Here is a 16842-nt window from a genome sequence, read left to right as displayed (position 1 = left end):
AGTTTCATAAACTGCTTTCATCCTCTGGCTACCCTTAAACTATAGACATTGGTTGTAATGTTGATGTTAAGATTAGTCTGTCTTTTAATAGTAAAGTGTGTAATTCTTTAGTTTACTTAAGCTGAGGTTGAAAGAAAACTCTGTCACTCAAGCAAGTAACTGATAATGTTAGCTCTCTGGTTCTTGTAGTTTTTATTACATGTTTTTTCTTATTTAGAATTCTTGGAATAAAGTAAGGATCTGATTATTGACACTGCCAAAGTATTTCGGTTTCTTTCAACTTTGGATGCCAACAAAAAATATTCTTAGACTAGCCAGATGGAAAAAGTCGAAAGAAGGCAACTGGGAGGTATGTCATGTTCAGTTAGGTGGAAGCTGAGTTCAGATTTCTGGTATAGAGAGTCTGAGAGCCTTTACTATCTGAGGCTTATCCAGACAAAAAGGAAAAAGGAATTAAAGGTTATATATTTGTTAGAGAGAAGCTGAATAATGTAGCCCATCTAAGTACTTTCTTATCTTGTGAAGATTTTTTGCTGTGAGAAAGGGCGACACATGAATTAAAAAAAAAAAAAAAAAGGCTATTTGGGTTAGAAACAGAAGAGTAAGTAATACCAGCTAGACACAAACAGTAAATGGTGAGGATCAGCCTAAACTGTTTTATTTTCTAGATAGAGCTGGTCTGAATTATGAACAGCCATAAAGACAAAGCACAGGTATCTGTTGCAGAGGCACAGTGAAAGCTGTAAGGATAGATGAGTGTTGTGATTAGAACAGTGAAACAAGAAGATAATTTAGATGACAGTTTAAAAGGATCTGAGCAGTCAAAAAATTTAAATAGTATGCAAAAGGTGATGAGAATATGGAACAAGTTTTAACTCTGTTGAGAGTAAAATTGGTTCTTATACCTGTTTGCATAGGATGGGGAGCTCATAGAAGCAGCTTAGAGGCAACTCTAGACAGATGGCCAAGCTGAAAGCCAAAGGAACTCAGAGGCTTCCCACAACTACACAGAAGGTGAAGAGATGATGGCTGGAGTGTCAAAAAAAATTTATGAGATGTCATGCAGGCTATTGCTTTTATTCTGAGAATCCTAATGCCCTTCATCTGGTCTGTCACTCTTTGGTACCCAAAGATAAGAGTGTAATGGGAGAGCAAAGGGGATTGACATTTCTGGTGAGAAAAAATAAAGGCACCAAACCCACCATAAAAATATAAAAGAGTGATATAAATGAGCTTCATTACAGAAATCCCATCTTCCCTATTTTATGATGTAAGAACTCATTAGAATTCAAGTGTTAGAAAAAGAAAAATGGTAAGTTTCTGGAGCTCCTTTTCGAAAGGACCTGTCAATCCAATGTGGCAGACAGCCTTTACATAGAAGTGGGAAATCTGACAACGTTGCTCATTGTAGAACAAACTTGGAGGTAAAGAGGAGTCAGAGGAGAGAAACAGAAAGTATTAGACTATCAGTATTAGGGAGCCCATGAATTCTGAAATAAAATGAAAACCATAGACATGATTCAATTCCAGCAACATAGTTAACACACTCTAGACAAACCAGCCATGGCAAGACTTTAAAGATTATTTTTAATCTCCAACAGTTTAGGATCTTTACTGGCTCCACAAAGGGCAGGGAAAAAAAGAGGAAATAGCTAGCAGTCAACATACGTTACAAGTTTTTAAGAATTCCTAAAGAGAAACTTAACTAAGAAAATTGATGTGGGATTTATAATAAGCAGGGTCAAGCAGAAATCTTCACAAACAGACCTGTTGCAAAGTGAGTATTTTGAATAATGTGAAGCCATCTAACTTGTCCTAAAAAAGTTGTCTGGTAATTGGTTTGCGTGGCTTAGCAATGTTAACTTTTAAAACATCTTGTCTCATGTCAAAGAAGTTCAAAGAAACTGGAGGAATGCTAATGTAGCAGTAGTATTTAGAAAGGTAAATACAAATCTTTGATAATATATTTACATATATTTACAGTGATGACAATGGCAGCTACATTGGAGTTATTTCCATGATCTACCCTGCTAAATTTTGCTGCTACCCTGTTCAAGCAAAATAAGCTTGGTTGTATTAAGGAAATAAATTCACAGATCTTAGAGGAAAGATGTAGCCCATACCTACAGAGTTGAGAACTCTGTCCTGAAAAAAATGGGCTCTGCTAAGTCTGTTAGTCATGGTGGACAATCATCTCATCATAAACTGTTAACATAATCTTGTGGCAAAAAAAAAGTGCAGACCTCACATGCACAAGCAGGGGATAGATGAGTATGAGTAAATGGTGAAATTTAATGCTCAGTGTGGCACTTGTGGGACCACAAGAAAAAGTTAAGAATTTGGATCTGCTGTACACTCTTCAGTAAGAACTCTGGATTAAAGGAAGAGGTTTATAAAATGGGTACACGACCCCAAAACTGCAAAATCATGTTTAGTAAGAGATTTACTGTTAAAATTACAAAGCAAATTGTTTAAATACCTTCACACAGGGAAAAACAAACAAACAAAAAACAAACAAACAAACTAGCATTGTTTATAATGTGGGCCTTGCCTGGAAGTTAAGGCCTAACAAATTGAAGGTAGATGCATTAATCAGTGAATATGTTAATGGAGAATCAACTGGCTGTTAATTAATTACTTCATGTGCTGATGTCTTCAGACAAAGACTCTCTGGAAAATATGGTTTGGCGCAACACGTGGATGTTAATTGAAAGTAGGTTATTAAACTTAATAGAAAGATAACTAGAGACAATCTCATGGCCTCTGCCATGTACAGGAGTCCAGATGAGATTATGTAACATCAGGAAAACAAGCTAGTCCTCTCCAATTTTCCTGTCTGTAGCAGTTTGGAGCAGTACAAAATACATCATATCACTAGAAGAATTTATTTTATTTTTATAAAAAAAGATGCTAAGTAGTGGGACATTAGGATGCATTTTTTATTGTATTTGAAGATATCTTTATATATCCTGTTAACACATGGGGAAAATACCCTTCTAGTCCAGTTCACTGGGGAAAATACCTTGGTATTTTAATGTTTATGACATAGCATGTTGATGAAAGGTGATGGAAGGCCCAAACCCATTTATACCTGGGTATAAGAGATGCAGAATATAAGAGGATATAATATTTACATAAGTATAATTTCTCATATTAGCACAACTTTTTGTAACCAACACACAGAGTGAAATCTTAGAATCATAGAATATCTTGGGTTGGAAGGGACCCACAAGGATCATTGAGTCCAACTCCTGGCTCCACACAGGACCACCCAAAAATCAAATCCTGTGTCTGAGAGCGTTGTCCAAACACTTCTTGAACTCCGTCAGGCTTGGGGCCATGACCACTGCTCTGGGGAGCCTCTCCCAGTGCCCGACCACTCTCTCAGTGAAGAACCTTTTCCTAACACCCAACCTGACCCTCCCCTGTCCCAGCTCCATGCCGTTCCCTCGGGTCCTGTCGCTGTCCCCAGAGAGCAGAGCTCAGCGCCTGCCCCTCCGCTCCCCTCGCGAGGGAGCTGCAGGCCGCCATGAGGCCTCCCCTCAGCCTGCTCTGCTCTGGGCTGAACAAACCAAGGGACCTCAGCTGCTTCTCATACGTCTTCACCTCTAGACTCTTCACCGTCTTCGTAGCCCTCCCCTGGCCACTCTCTGATAGTTTTATGTCCTTCTTGAACTGTGGTACCCAAAACTGCACAGAGATCAAGGTGAGGCTGCACCAGCGCAGGACAATGTGCTGGATGCACATCTTTGTACTGTTGAAATTAGAACAATGGCTATACTTCGAAGACTTAGTGTTTGAGCATATATTGATTTTAATCATCAAAGTGTGCTAGATGATCATTATTTATCTGTTTTTGCAGTTATACAGAATAGCCTTTTCCTGAAGAAAGATATCGTTTTACTTTTCTGATGTTTAGAATTATCTGGTTTTGTAACTTCAAGTATCTTTAAACATGTTTTTAGAAGTTGTTTACTTAAACCCACAGTATTTAGAAGGTGTTTTCCTGTTTAAATACATTTTTTCTTTTTTTGTCTTCAAAATAAGTCCTTATTCTTGAGAATGCAACACAGTATTGACCATGTGAAAATGCTGGCTCAGGAAGCAAGGGAAGGAAGAAGTAAAATTGATAAAAGATGTAACACTGTGTTTCATTTATGATAATGTCAAATGCAATTGCTTGTATATTTCAGTCTATAACACAGAATCTACTGTGGATGGTGACTGAAGCGTGCAGTACATCTTTTTCTGTGTGCTCTGAGAAATGAGTTGAGAGAAAAATCTTCCCTTTTTGTAGGGGGTGTGTGCTGTCTTGGTAATACACTATTGAAGAATAGGTTAATATTCCCTCCTAATGGTGTTTTAGTAACGTTAAGTGAATGGTTGAGGTAAACATGGCTTTCTAATACGCTGCATGTAGTTTGATAGTCTGGCTTGCTTTAATACTACTGTTTTGAAAAGAAATTTTGGTGAGGTAAAAGGACTTAAGTCTATTTAGTTTTAAAGAGTTCAGTTTCTTAATAAAGTAAAATTGCAGTATTACTGTCTAATCTCTCAGATGTTTATCACTGTGACACATACGTCTGCAAATGAGGTGTAATGAATTAGTTTTTACCTGACACTCCTACAGCTCTCATGTCATGTCATGTAGACGCGAGCTGCAGCACCCAGGCCTATTGCAGAGGGACAGAGCGGCGGAGCTGCTGCACAGGGCTGGGCTGGAGCCAGGGTGACTCATGTGCTGAGGTTAACGTTCTCCTCCTCACGGCTTATCGTACTTTGTTACTACAGGCTAATTTAGAGCCTTAAATTAGCAGCTACTTTAGGGAGAAATTTTCAGATCATCACTTTCATCATTTGAGTGTTTTTAGTTGTATGTCATTTGCCTCTCTAGGGAAGTTGTTCTCTGAGAGTTACTGGAGGGGGTGTGGATGAGATGGCTGGGGAAGCAGGTGAGCATTTATATTAGCTTTCTGCTTTTTAAACAGAAGGGATCAAACTCTTTGAGACAGTAATGAAGTTGCAAGGGTGATTTTATCCATGGAAGGCAGATTTTCATTGTTCGCATTTAATTCTTCTTGCTTTTTCTTTAAGTTATTAAAAAAATAAAAATGAAAAAAATTTTGCAACAGCGCAGCTCAGCTTCATGAAGCTGAATTAAACTCAGTTGTTCTCTGTGCAGATTCTAATTCATTTAGCATTAGAAAGTAATATACAGGATTTGGCTTTGTATAGTAACGCATATAGAAGATACAGCTTTTCAAGCTATCACAGTATTTTAACAGCTTTTGATCCAATAACTGATTGCTTTGGTTGTTCATTCTCCCCCCAGAGCTTCTGGTCCTGAAGAAGCAGAACTCATACCGTGGCTGTGTAGGGTCAGCGTTATCGAATCTACTGTGGAGGGACTTGTGTGATGCTGTGGGCCGTGCTCACATGTACGAGTGGGAGTAGAAAGCACAGAGGAGGAAGGATGGGATGCAGGGTGCCATGTAAAGGGTGGTTGGAAGTGACCCTTATTCCTGTTAAATATTAATATTCTGAAAACAGCCACAGGCTCCATTTGAGACTGTGGACTCAGCTGTGCTGGACACTTTAATGTTTGCAATTGTCCTCATTTCATACAACTCTTTTAGAGCTTATAAAACGTACAACTGATGTTTAAATAATTTTAAAAGGAAAAACTATGTGGTTGAAGGTTAGCTTTTCAGTGAAGAATGTGCTGTTTGGCTAGATGTGTCAGCATGGTTTTCAGTGAGCGCTGTGCCATATTTGTAGCTTTTTCTTACTATTCATGAGATAGGAATGGTGTTCCTTTAACTTTTTCCTAAGCAAACGTTTCTGAATATGTTGCCTCCTGAGTGATGTTCTAAAAGTAACCTACATAAACAAATAGTAGACCAGAATACAATGAATTCTCTTAAAAGCAATACCCTTAAAAAGGAATGATAAAAGCAACGTTCATGGGTATCACATGTTGGTTAATGGCCTGTTGTTAGAGATCTCCTGCTATTCTGACCTTTCTAAATTTCATTGTTTCATGTTTTATAGGATTGTGCTTATGGTACTTGAGAGCAATCATTTACTAAAATGTGTATTAAATTACTTTTAGAGACTGTTTTTAGAGAGGTGTACAGATGTGTATAGCCTCAACTATTTTGTTATTTGAAGTGATGCATTTATCTTAAAACAACCCCCCCCAAACTCTAGCATTTCCTCCACATAAAATACATGCTGAAAAGGGGACCAGGAATATATTGTTATGTGAAGACAGCCTCGTGATAATGATGGCAGAAACTGAGCTATGGTACCTTTTGGGGAAGTGCTGGGGGATTGCATTTCCTCCAAAATAGCCTGTGAAGATTGGGCAGTAAGATTACTCCTTGTATGTATTTTGTGGAATTGTTACCAAAGTAGATTTGACTCTTTAGAAGAGTTTTTTAGTATCCTTCTGATTTATGCTGTCTTTTTTTTTTCTAGCTGACACTCACAGCTCTCCCAAAGAGGACACTCCAACTGGTAGCATGGATTCTCTTTCTTCCCAATCTCCTACACCTGCATTCTCTAGTAGCCCTCCTGGGCTCCTGGACAGAAATCACCTTATTATGGACAGTGGCGATCTTGCAGACTGGACAACAAATCTGTAAGTAACCCGAATATTGAATACTGATTTTTCCACTCGGGTGATCAGGCATATAAAACACATTTCCCTTTTCACTTTGGTGGCAAGTGAGTGGCTTTTATATTGCATGTAGTTGTGTTTGTTTTCTGCTACAAAAAGGTATGTGCTTACATGATGTGGTGCAGATTAGAGGATACTTGAACATGGCTGAGTTTGTAGGATTTTTTTTCCCTACTGAAACAGTGTGTTTTACTGTAACCTGTTATAAAAATCGAAATGTTTTTTATTTAGGCAATGGATATGTCAGTTATTCTTTATGTGATGTATTACTCTATGTCAAGATGGAATAAGGTTACATTTAATGCAAGGCCATTAAGATTTAGGGCCAAATTTTGGTTTTGGATAATTGTACTTTAATGAGCGTGTACCCAGGTGCGTTTGTCTAAGAATATTATCATTGTTGATCTCTTGTTAACAAATTAACTGCCTGCTTTTCAATTAAAGTGCAGTATTTCACTTTCAGTGGACTGTACATGTTCAGTTACTGAGTTACTTGAGTTCAGCAAAAATAGACATTACAGTGTTAGTACTATCTCTGTAATACATACTCAGGTCTGATACAGGGAGCTGAACATACATTTTTTAATCAGAAGTTGAGCTTGAATTAAATTCTCTGTTTTGCCATTCATACAAACTTCAACAAATCAAGACAAAGTTTTCCAGCCTTCAGTGCCAAGAAGATGGAAGAAGCAAGTCTGGAGAAAAGATTTGTTACAGATATTTTCCATAATGGCATTTCGAGTAGCCTGTTCTGTTGATTAAGCAAGTATGTAAAATATATGTGTAGATGTATGTAACACATGAGAATATGTAGATAGACATATAATAGGTTTATATATATTTCCATATGTACACATAATTAACCGTTGATTAGAGTACTTATTGGCTATAACAATATTTTCTCATGTACTGAAAGAATTTCATATTTATAGATATTTTACATATATGTTGCTTCTTCAGAAGACTGAAATTACTTTTTCTTTGTCCTGTAGTCTAGTAGTAGTGGGTAGGATTAAAAGTAAGTTCTATTTGATGTAAAGAGATGCTGTGCGAGAAACAAGTGCTGTGGAAGACACAACTAGAATGTCTATGAAAGCAGGCACAGCTAATGAGGGAGCATAATGCTTAGCAAAACATTGATAATGGCACTACATAGAATAAAAGAAGGAAGTATTGGCTTTATCCAGAGGATTCAGGAACTTAAGGTCTGTAAAGGAACACTGCATTTTTTGCATTTGTTTGTTTTCATGGAAAATTATACTGTAGAGCTGTTTTGGAAACTTCGATGACTTGAAGTTTTGTGCTCAGTTGGAAGCAGTTTGGAAGGAAAAAGAAGTGTCTTGTTACGTGCATCTAGATGATTTGTCAAAAACACTTACCGGTTTGAGAAGTCTGCTTAAGAGCTACCTCCACAACAAGCCTGGACAGTGACAGAGAGTAGTCAGTGAAAGGTAGATTCTTTCTTTCCTCTACTTTCTCACACAGATTTGGGCTTCTCTTCCGCTTCTAGTTCTGATGACTCAGAGGGCCTTGCCTTCACAAAACAAGACAAAACCCAGAACAACTTAATTGTGTTAATGGAAGAGGCAGATGTCAGCGACACAAATGGTGATCTTTGGCAGTCGTTGTGCATAATGATGTCCTGTGGACAGGCAAAGGTGGTGGTTGTCTTGGCATGGTGTAGCTGTGGTAGCTCTCACGGCTCCAGGAAATGAGGCAGTGGCTGTTGAACTCCATGTTGGTCTTAGACTATTCTCATAAGTTGGTCTATCCCTGCATTATGTGAACAATCCTTTCTGTTTGTGTAGGATTTCAGAACGTTTAGCATTTTGTGCCAAATTGGAACAAAAGCAATTCTTAACGTCTCAGCGTCCTCTCTAAAATGGTATTGCAGGTCTTCACTGAGCTACAGTAAATACCATTACTGAGCCTAAGGATGATGAAAATACAAGAGGATCTGGTTTCTCAAGTTACTGCTGATGTTTGTAACACGTGGGTGTTACTTGTAAGAGATCAATCACTATGGAGTTATGTAGTCAACAAGGTGATGGTGACTTCTTTGCAGTAGAAGAGTTGCTTGCACTGTTTCCTCGGGGAAGGATGTTGCATTGTGGGTCCAGATAGGTCGCATTGTGGGTCCAGATAGGTCAGATATTCCAAGGTAGGTTTACATCAGTAGTTTGCTCTCAGCAATAACAGGGGATGGATAGCAAGAATGTTTTCTGTGGTATTTGTTTTCAAGAAAGAAAGAGCTTTTTTTTTTGCACCCTGAATGATAGCTGTTGTCACAATGATGTTCTCTGGCAGAGTTTTTTTTTTGTAATGCACGCCCTTTCCTTGTCCTACCTGTAAAATCAAAAGGAGCTACAGCTTCTAGTATGGTTAAAGGAACACCAACTGAAAGCGAATACATGCTTACTTCCTGGCTTTTTTTCTGGAAGGGGACTGCATGGCCAGAGAGGTGAAAGAAACTAAGAGAGCAAGGGCTATACCACAGATCTGAAATGTCTCACAAAGCCCAGACTGCTCAATTGCCATGTCAGTGTTTAAAGATGCTTGCAGTGTAACTGAACCATGATGTTTCACGTGTGCCATGTTGAAGCCCTGCTAAGCTGTTGTGTTTCATGTCTATAAGTATGTGTCTGCCTGATGCTAGATTTTCTTTGAAAGCCCTGTGTCGATCAGTCACATGCCCTGTGATGTTATGGACTGCTGAAGGGGTGTACAGTGGGTAGGGTGACGGTTGGCTCCTACTGTCTGCAGCAAGAATAGTTTTTATTGGAGACCCAAGTTTGCTCTTCTGTCATCTTGCACCCTAAACTTTTGTCTGTCTTTTTCCTGAAGATAGTTTTGCCTTCACACTTCCATCCAGAGCCAAATATTAAACATAAATGTTTTATTTTTACATATAGTCTGTGGTAGGACATAGTGTTTCCCCCTGCCTGTCAATTGCAAAGTTACAGGGTAGTTCATGTAGCCACAGGATTCAAACTCTAATTAGCTCAGGAGGGACAAATTACCTTTTCTGCTTGATGGAGCACCATCTCATAAACGTATATTGTTTGAAAATCTCTTTCATCCACAGATACTTAGCACAAGTTATGTTTAAAGAGTCAGACAAAAATTGGTAGTTATGATAGTGAGTTAGATATAGTATTTGACCCTTGTGGTGCTCTTCACTGGTATGGGCATTTTTTTTTCCTTTAAGGCACAGCAACAATGGCAGTCTCAGTCTGATATTAACTGAAGCAGTTATGTTCCTTCTGTCTTCCTCTCTGCTTTCTTTAAGTGGCCACATGCATTTGCCCTTGAGCTACAGAATTAACATTGTTCAGCCGTCTATCTTCAAGTTCCACTGGAACCACTGTCGAAGTCCACTTTGCTCTGACAGAGCTCCAGCTGTTACTGCTTTTGCAAGGAGAGCATGTTTCAGGCTTTTTTTGGCAGACTGTTTTGGGACTGGTATAGTTTCACTAGTACATTCTCAAAATGCTCGTTTTTTTCCCCTCAAAGCCACAGTTGGCTCTGGGGAAAAAATAAAAAAACAAAAACCACACAGAAAAAAAAAAACCAAACACAACAGAGTTTCTAGTTACTTGTACATTTCTTCTGATTCGGATTGCCACCATAGCCAGGTGTTCTGAAGGTAAGCCGTGTCTTCTAAATGAAATGTGTCTATTCCCATAGGCATTCTTTAGAAGCTTTCTTTGATCCGTTTCTTCTGTTATTTGAGACATTGGAAAATAGACAGTATTCCCCACTTAAGGAGTTGGCCAATATATATATAAAACAAACAACGTAAAGAAGAATATACAAATAGGGTAATATTTGTCATGTGCCTTGGGTTTAACAAGTAGGTCATGTATTGTAACATTTTAAATCCCTTCATACAGAATGGATATATTTTGTGAGTTGCACATATTATTCTGACTGGATTTAAACAAAAAAAAACTCTAACAAAGCAAACCTCCAAACATCTTTTATCCATTAACCATCAGTTTCCCCTAATCTGATGTCTACCCTATAGTTGCAAATTATCTAAGGAGCTTCGACCTCAAAATCCACTCTTTGCTCCTTTTTTCAGAATTGCTTCAGTACCTGGCTGATCAGAGGATGGGTTATTGCTAATTTCTCTTTGCGAATTCGTTTTCTTCTTTCTTCCATAGTAATATTTTTGCTCTCTGCTGCAGGTTGCCGCTCCCTGTAGATTCTGCGGCAACCGGCGGTGGGCAGGAAGTCAGTTGACAGTGTTGGTAAGGAAAAGCATTCCTGTAAGAGTGTCACCAGAAATCTGCTGACAATAGATGAGGGGAAGACACAGAGTGGTAAGGAGGAGGGGTGCGTAAAGAAAAGTACTGTGATAGAAATCCAGGAAATGAAATGAGTTAAATTGCTTTTTGATTCTCTGGGTCTGTGTAAGGCTTGGACTTGCCCTGTTTCCATCTTCTCCTTCCAGTTTCTGCATCTCCTGTGACTCTTCTGACAGTCTGGTCCTGTACATGTCCGCGTGCTCACATCACTAATGGTTCTTTTTTTTTCTGCTGTGCTGCTTTGACAAGAGGTTCCTTCCCTGCAGCTGTAGAGCCTATGTCCTCTAATCCTAGCAGAAACAGTCATAAGGCAGCTACTTAGTAGCTCAGAAGGAAGATCGTGAGTTATATGGGTCTTGAGAATGTTGACTTGTCTTAGTTCAGAAACTCAGGCTAACTGCAGCAATTGCAGTACTTTGAAACAAGGACAAGTTTCACCATCAGGGTGGCCTTCATCAAGCTCTCCACTGGCTTTTCTGTGGGCCAGAACCATTTATTGATATGAGGTCTTCCCTGGAGTCCTGGCTGTAATGGCAGCTCTCCTCCCACGGAATGGTGCCGGTTCCCTTATCAAGAAGACTGAGTCTTTGGAAGGTGGTTTATGAGGGTCACATCCTAAAACACTGCAGCCTGCCCTTAACTGTTTTCACTTGACCTCAGAATGAACCAAAAAGGTGAACCCTTGGTATTTCCTAGACTTGGTATTTGTTGTAATTATCTCTGAGGATCTTTTTTTCTGATAAGGAATTTATTTTTTTTACTGTAACTGGCCCATTGTTGTTGTGAGATCTTTTCTGCTAATAGTATAATGCCCTATACCAGAGCTTACAGACTTACCCCTCACAATACTGTTTTTTCACAGTTGGGTACGATTCTTTCTTTTTGTTTGGAAGTCCCCTAGAAAATACATTATCTGTGTGGTCTCTTCATTCAGATCATGAAAACTGATGTCTTGTTCCTCAGATGGAGTTCGTTTTTGTGATATGAGGCTGCAGGGTCTCTGAGTTTCCTGGGGACCTGGATTCATATGCTGTCACTTGGTGACTTCTGGTGGTTGTTCTGGATGGAGTCACGCTGCAGGATGTGCAGTAACCTTCCATAAGATGATGGTGTTGTGTGTGTCTGTATTTACCTTGCCCCCTCCTCCTTCCCTCTCTAAGCCTATGGGATTTTGCAACCGTAAGGAATGGAACGCGTCCTGCCACTCAAACCTCCTCACAGAGAGCATGGCTGAGAAGGAGTGGATGGCTTGTTAAAGCAGATATATCTCTGGGCTCAGACTTGCAGTTTTCAAACTGAATCTCACCTTACAAACTGTTGTAGGTACATATGAGATACAGTCCAAATACTGAAGGTACACAAAACCCAGAGGAGAAATAGAGGCACCAATAGAAGTAACTTTCGTGAAGGTACCAGTGGCAGAGGAAATAATCCAGTATTATTTTTTTTTTCATTAGTGGGTCTCCTGACACTTAAATATTCTGTTACAAAGCTCAATGGTGTATATGCGCTACATACACTATGGGCATCGTTTCTGGGTTTTTAATATCCCCAGAGGCTTTCAGAATGGTGATTAGAGAGAGCTGTTCTGTGCACCATCCTGTGTAGTTCCAGGGCCTTTGTGATCAGGGAAAAAGCTGATAGTTCTTTGTGAAATCTCAGGCCATTCAAGTTCCCAGTGAACAAGCAAATCTTCAAAGAGCCATAAGATGGCAAGGGAGGACAGCAATAGTGGTGTTCTGAACATAACAGAAGTCCTCAAGATGGTTACTCATTTTCTTTGACTGCTGGATGAATTCCCATCAGCCTTATTATATCTACACCTGTAGACTGCATCATCTCTTGTCTCCTTGAAATTGAAACAGTTTATTTTTGTACTTTCTGGGAGTGCTGTGAATTTGCAATTTTATAAAAATGATAAGAGACTTCACCTTCAATGTGTTGAAAACTTTTTATATCTGGTGTAATCTTTTTTTAGTAAGCGGAGATGCTTTAACAGCTGCAGATGGCACAGTCCAGGTATGTGGCAGCACTCCTCATTGTGCTTATTTTGCAGTTTGGTTTTGGTTCAGCTGCCACCTCTTCAGTGACTCAGCAGATTGGAGAGCAGGTTTAAGTGAAGCAGGCACTTCTTTTTGTATCCTTTTGTTATGCAAGCAGAGCAATAGCCCCGATTTTGTAGCTCCATTGAAACAGGCATAATGTAACTTAGTCATGTGGGTCATACAAAATAGGTTTTGCCATCTCCTTGTCTTCCAGTGGGCTGGACGTGGACAGTTAGGCTGAACAGCAGCACCTGGCTGAGTGCCAGGTAAGCAGTATGTGTGCTCAGAGCAGGGAGGGGTGTGGACGCAACCACTATGAGCTGAAGTGTCCTTTTTTGCCTCCTTTTTTTTTCTTTTTCCTCTTTATTTATTTATTTATCTTTATTCCAGGAAACACAGCCCTGACTTTTTTTTTTTTTTAATCCTATAAGGGACGGTATGTTATAAGCTTACATATGTACATGCTTCATTTTTTGATTTGTCTGAATTATCATTTAAAAATGCTGTAGTTTAGGACAGCTGCTGTAGAGACGTAACCTTCAGATTTACCAGACTGGCGTGAAAGATCATTTAGCTAATATGTTGGCTGCTTTACTGAGACTTCACAAGCCAAGTTTAACACAGCCTCTATTTCAGTGTTGGCTGATGTGCTCTGTATAAACGTGGGATCAGTAATGTCACGTGCATGTTACATATTTTACATTTAGGGGTGGAGTTTCTTTTTGGAGTGGTCATGGATCAGGAAATTCTGTCCTTTTGCTTTGTCTCCAGCTTTGCTGCAACTGTGACAATTTCTAGAATTTTGTCCATGCATTCTACTTCCCATTCTCACCAAGGCATATGAGTTTTAACATGCAGAAATACTGTTGTCTGGTGATGGAGAGTACTGGATTGCATATCGAATCAGAAGTAGCCAATACCTGCCGTTTTATAATCAAGCCTTTTAAGAACGCTTTCACTGAGTTTATGTCAGCCAGACACTGAGATATGACAGCCATGGGGCTGCCAAACCCTTCTGTGAAACAAACATTTTTTCTTAAAGAGTTGCAGTGTAAATTCTTTTCACAGAGTCTCTTCCTTGCTCTCAAGATAAGAGGCTGCTCTTTAGCTGTGTTACCTTAGGAACCAGCCAGCTAAACATCCAATAAAATCATGTTTTCAGGAGTTTGTTTCTGAATATCAGTACGAAATCTCCAGCTTATTTTCAGTAAGGCCATTTCCCCCTTCTCTCTTCTCCCAGCATTCACTGTGCCAAACAATAGCATTTTTTCTCAGAGAGAGATGGTTATGTCAGGGTTTTTTCTCTCCCCACAGGAAATGCATTGCCTTCATTTTAGCCCTTAGGATAATGGATTTCTTCAGCATACCTTCTCAAAGTTAAGATGCTATATGATAAGATACACAGTACTTTCTAATTTATCATCATCTTGATAAACAAGACTTGCAAACCTTCATAGCAATGTAACTTCGCTATTACAAGAATCTTTTGAAGGAAACAAAAGGAAGTTCTACTTTGTGTTGCCTACACACCACAATGTTGGAACCAGTTTTTCCTATTGAGTAAAACCTTCTGTTTTAATAATAAAATTAAGTGGTTCCTGAGATAGCCAAGTACAGTAAATAAAAAAAGAGTTGAAATTCTAGAACGTGCTTAATATTTAAAGCCATTAAAGTGTTTTTTTTTCTTCTTCTTTTTCTCAACATGGTAAAACTATTGCTGATGAAAAATGTTTCTTTCCCCTGCTGGATCCTAGACCATGATCTCTTGATCTGTAACCATGAGCTGAAATTGACAGGCGAATTGAGAAGCCATACTACAGTGCTTTTGCTACAGCTGAAATGTATTAAGTGAATTAATCAAAAAGTGGGGGAGGGAGCAGTCCAGGACTTCACGTACCTGCACTTCTGGAGGTTTTTTCCACTGTTGAAGTTGCTGAGAATTAGTAGAAAATCTACCTGTTTTTCCATACTTTTAAATAATGCTGCCTGATAAAGGATAGTGTAGCCTTGTTGGATAGTGTACTTGTTGAGTCTGTGTAACCTGAGAAATAAATGTGCCATGACATGGATCTGAACATTTGATTTCATCCTCCGTTCCTTTCTTTGCACACATTCTCTGATCCTTCCCTCCTTCCTTCTTCCCTTCCTGTTTCAAAGAGAAACCAGCTGTGACATTCTAAGTATTCTTAGGAATGGCTGCTGCTTTCCTGGATCAGAGGGTATCTTTGGTAGAGGGTTCTGAATGTTATTTTGAAATCATTAATCTGGTGTCTTAAACATGGGCAGTATGTGTTGTCCTAGAGCTGATCATGTGAGTTGCATAGACAAATATGATGCATATTTCAAAGAAATAGCTAATTAATAGAAGGTTTTTGTATTCATTTGCTGAAAGGCAAACAATGCCAAATCTGAGGTATGCATTATAGAAGAATATTCTTCACTTGTGATTAGTTTGAACTGGTGATGCTTTAATAATCTTCTGGCATTATATTTGGAATATTATTTGTCTATTTTCTGTAATTTTACAAGTTTCAGAAACGAGCCTTACCCCAATCTTAATTTTGGAGTGGATTGAAGAGAATAAGTAAAAGCACAAGGGAAATGATCTTTCTTTAAATATCAGGATTGCTGTAACTCTAACAGTTTAGTCTGTGCAAGTAGGATATATTTTTTGTTATTCATTTTTGTCTTAGGTTCACCTATTTTAATAAGCTAAAATTAATTTTACATGTATACATTTTATGCGTAATAATGGACAAACAATCTACTTTCTAGCAAATTTTACAAACCTTGCAGTACCTTTTTTTTTTTTTATCCACGCTATTTGGAACAAATAATACAAATACTGGTGTTCAGTTCTTGTTTGTTATCTTCAAACGAAGTCTTACAGTTGAAGGTTTTTGTTCTACCTGGGGAATATTTTTCAATGACTGCATAAAAATGGGAGGAAAACAACAAGTTAAAGTAAGAGTAAAACCCCAAATTATGTAGATGCTGGTTTTCAAAAGAACATAATTATTAAAAGATGTAAATAAATGTGTAGTGGAAGATTTAAGAGTGGCTAAGCAGAATAGGCGTCCTCTTCCCAAAAAGCAAAGCACAAAGTATGTTTCTAGTCAGTACAGTCCAGCTTTTTATTCAATTTACTATATATGATTCCTTCCTTTATTTGGTAAATCTGATAGTTTTAAAAGCAGAACATGTTTTGATAAACCCTTTTCATTGTGATGCCAGGACATTTAAGTTTCATTTTTATTAGTGGAATTAACTGCAGAATGCTGTTTTCATATACTTTGAATTCCAGTTTTCATCCAAATGCAGTCTGACACGGATCCAAACTAAAAATTATTGTCTTGTTAAATAAAGAATGTGCCATTCATCATTTTATAATGTAGTAAATTTAAAAATTAATAATCAAAGTAAATGTCTGCTTAACCTTGTAATTGCTAGAATGAAAATGAACTATATTGGCTAGCAGAATTAGTCTGTAAAAGTTGTGCTTGTTTGTAAAACATGTTATACAAGCCAACAAAAATGATCGTTTCTTCTAGAAATTAAATATCCCAATGAGTAAGAAGATGAAAATCTGCTACATAAGTTAGATTTCCTGCATTCTTTTATTCATATATTCATAAGTGGAGTGACTGCTGATCTTTTTTTTTTGGCTTCTGGTCAATTCACCTTGATTAGGTGTGCATTTACACCCCCATCAAATCCTTCTTGACTGTTTTCCCAGATTTTGGTTGTACTTGGCAGATTTATACTATCTAAAAGGTTAATCTTGGAATAAGTCTAACTGATAAAT

At 38.4% G+C, this 16842-nt stretch overlaps 1 protein-coding gene across 3 annotated transcripts in view; it reads left to right on the top strand.

Annotated features, from left to right (window-relative positions):
• Window positions 1-16842, top strand: part of ARHGAP10 (Rho GTPase activating protein 10) — a 144170-nt gene that overhangs the window by 115263 nt on the left and 12065 nt on the right. For all 3 annotated transcript variants that reach the window (XM_083833629.1, XM_083833630.1, XM_083833631.1), the window contains exon 20: window positions 6481-6643. In XM_083833629.1, the coding sequence (XP_083689755.1) occupies window positions 6481-6643 (163 nt within the window). The remainder of the gene's footprint in view (window positions 1-6480; window positions 6644-16842) is intronic.

Source organism: Anser anser (assembly GCF_964211835.1).
Source record: "Anser anser genome assembly, chromosome: 4".
In the NCBI taxonomy this organism is placed as follows: Eukaryota; Metazoa; Chordata; class Aves; order Anseriformes; family Anatidae; genus Anser; species Anser anser.
Note: the sequence above shows the minus strand (reverse complement) of the source record. Positions and strands in the feature narration are given on the sequence as shown.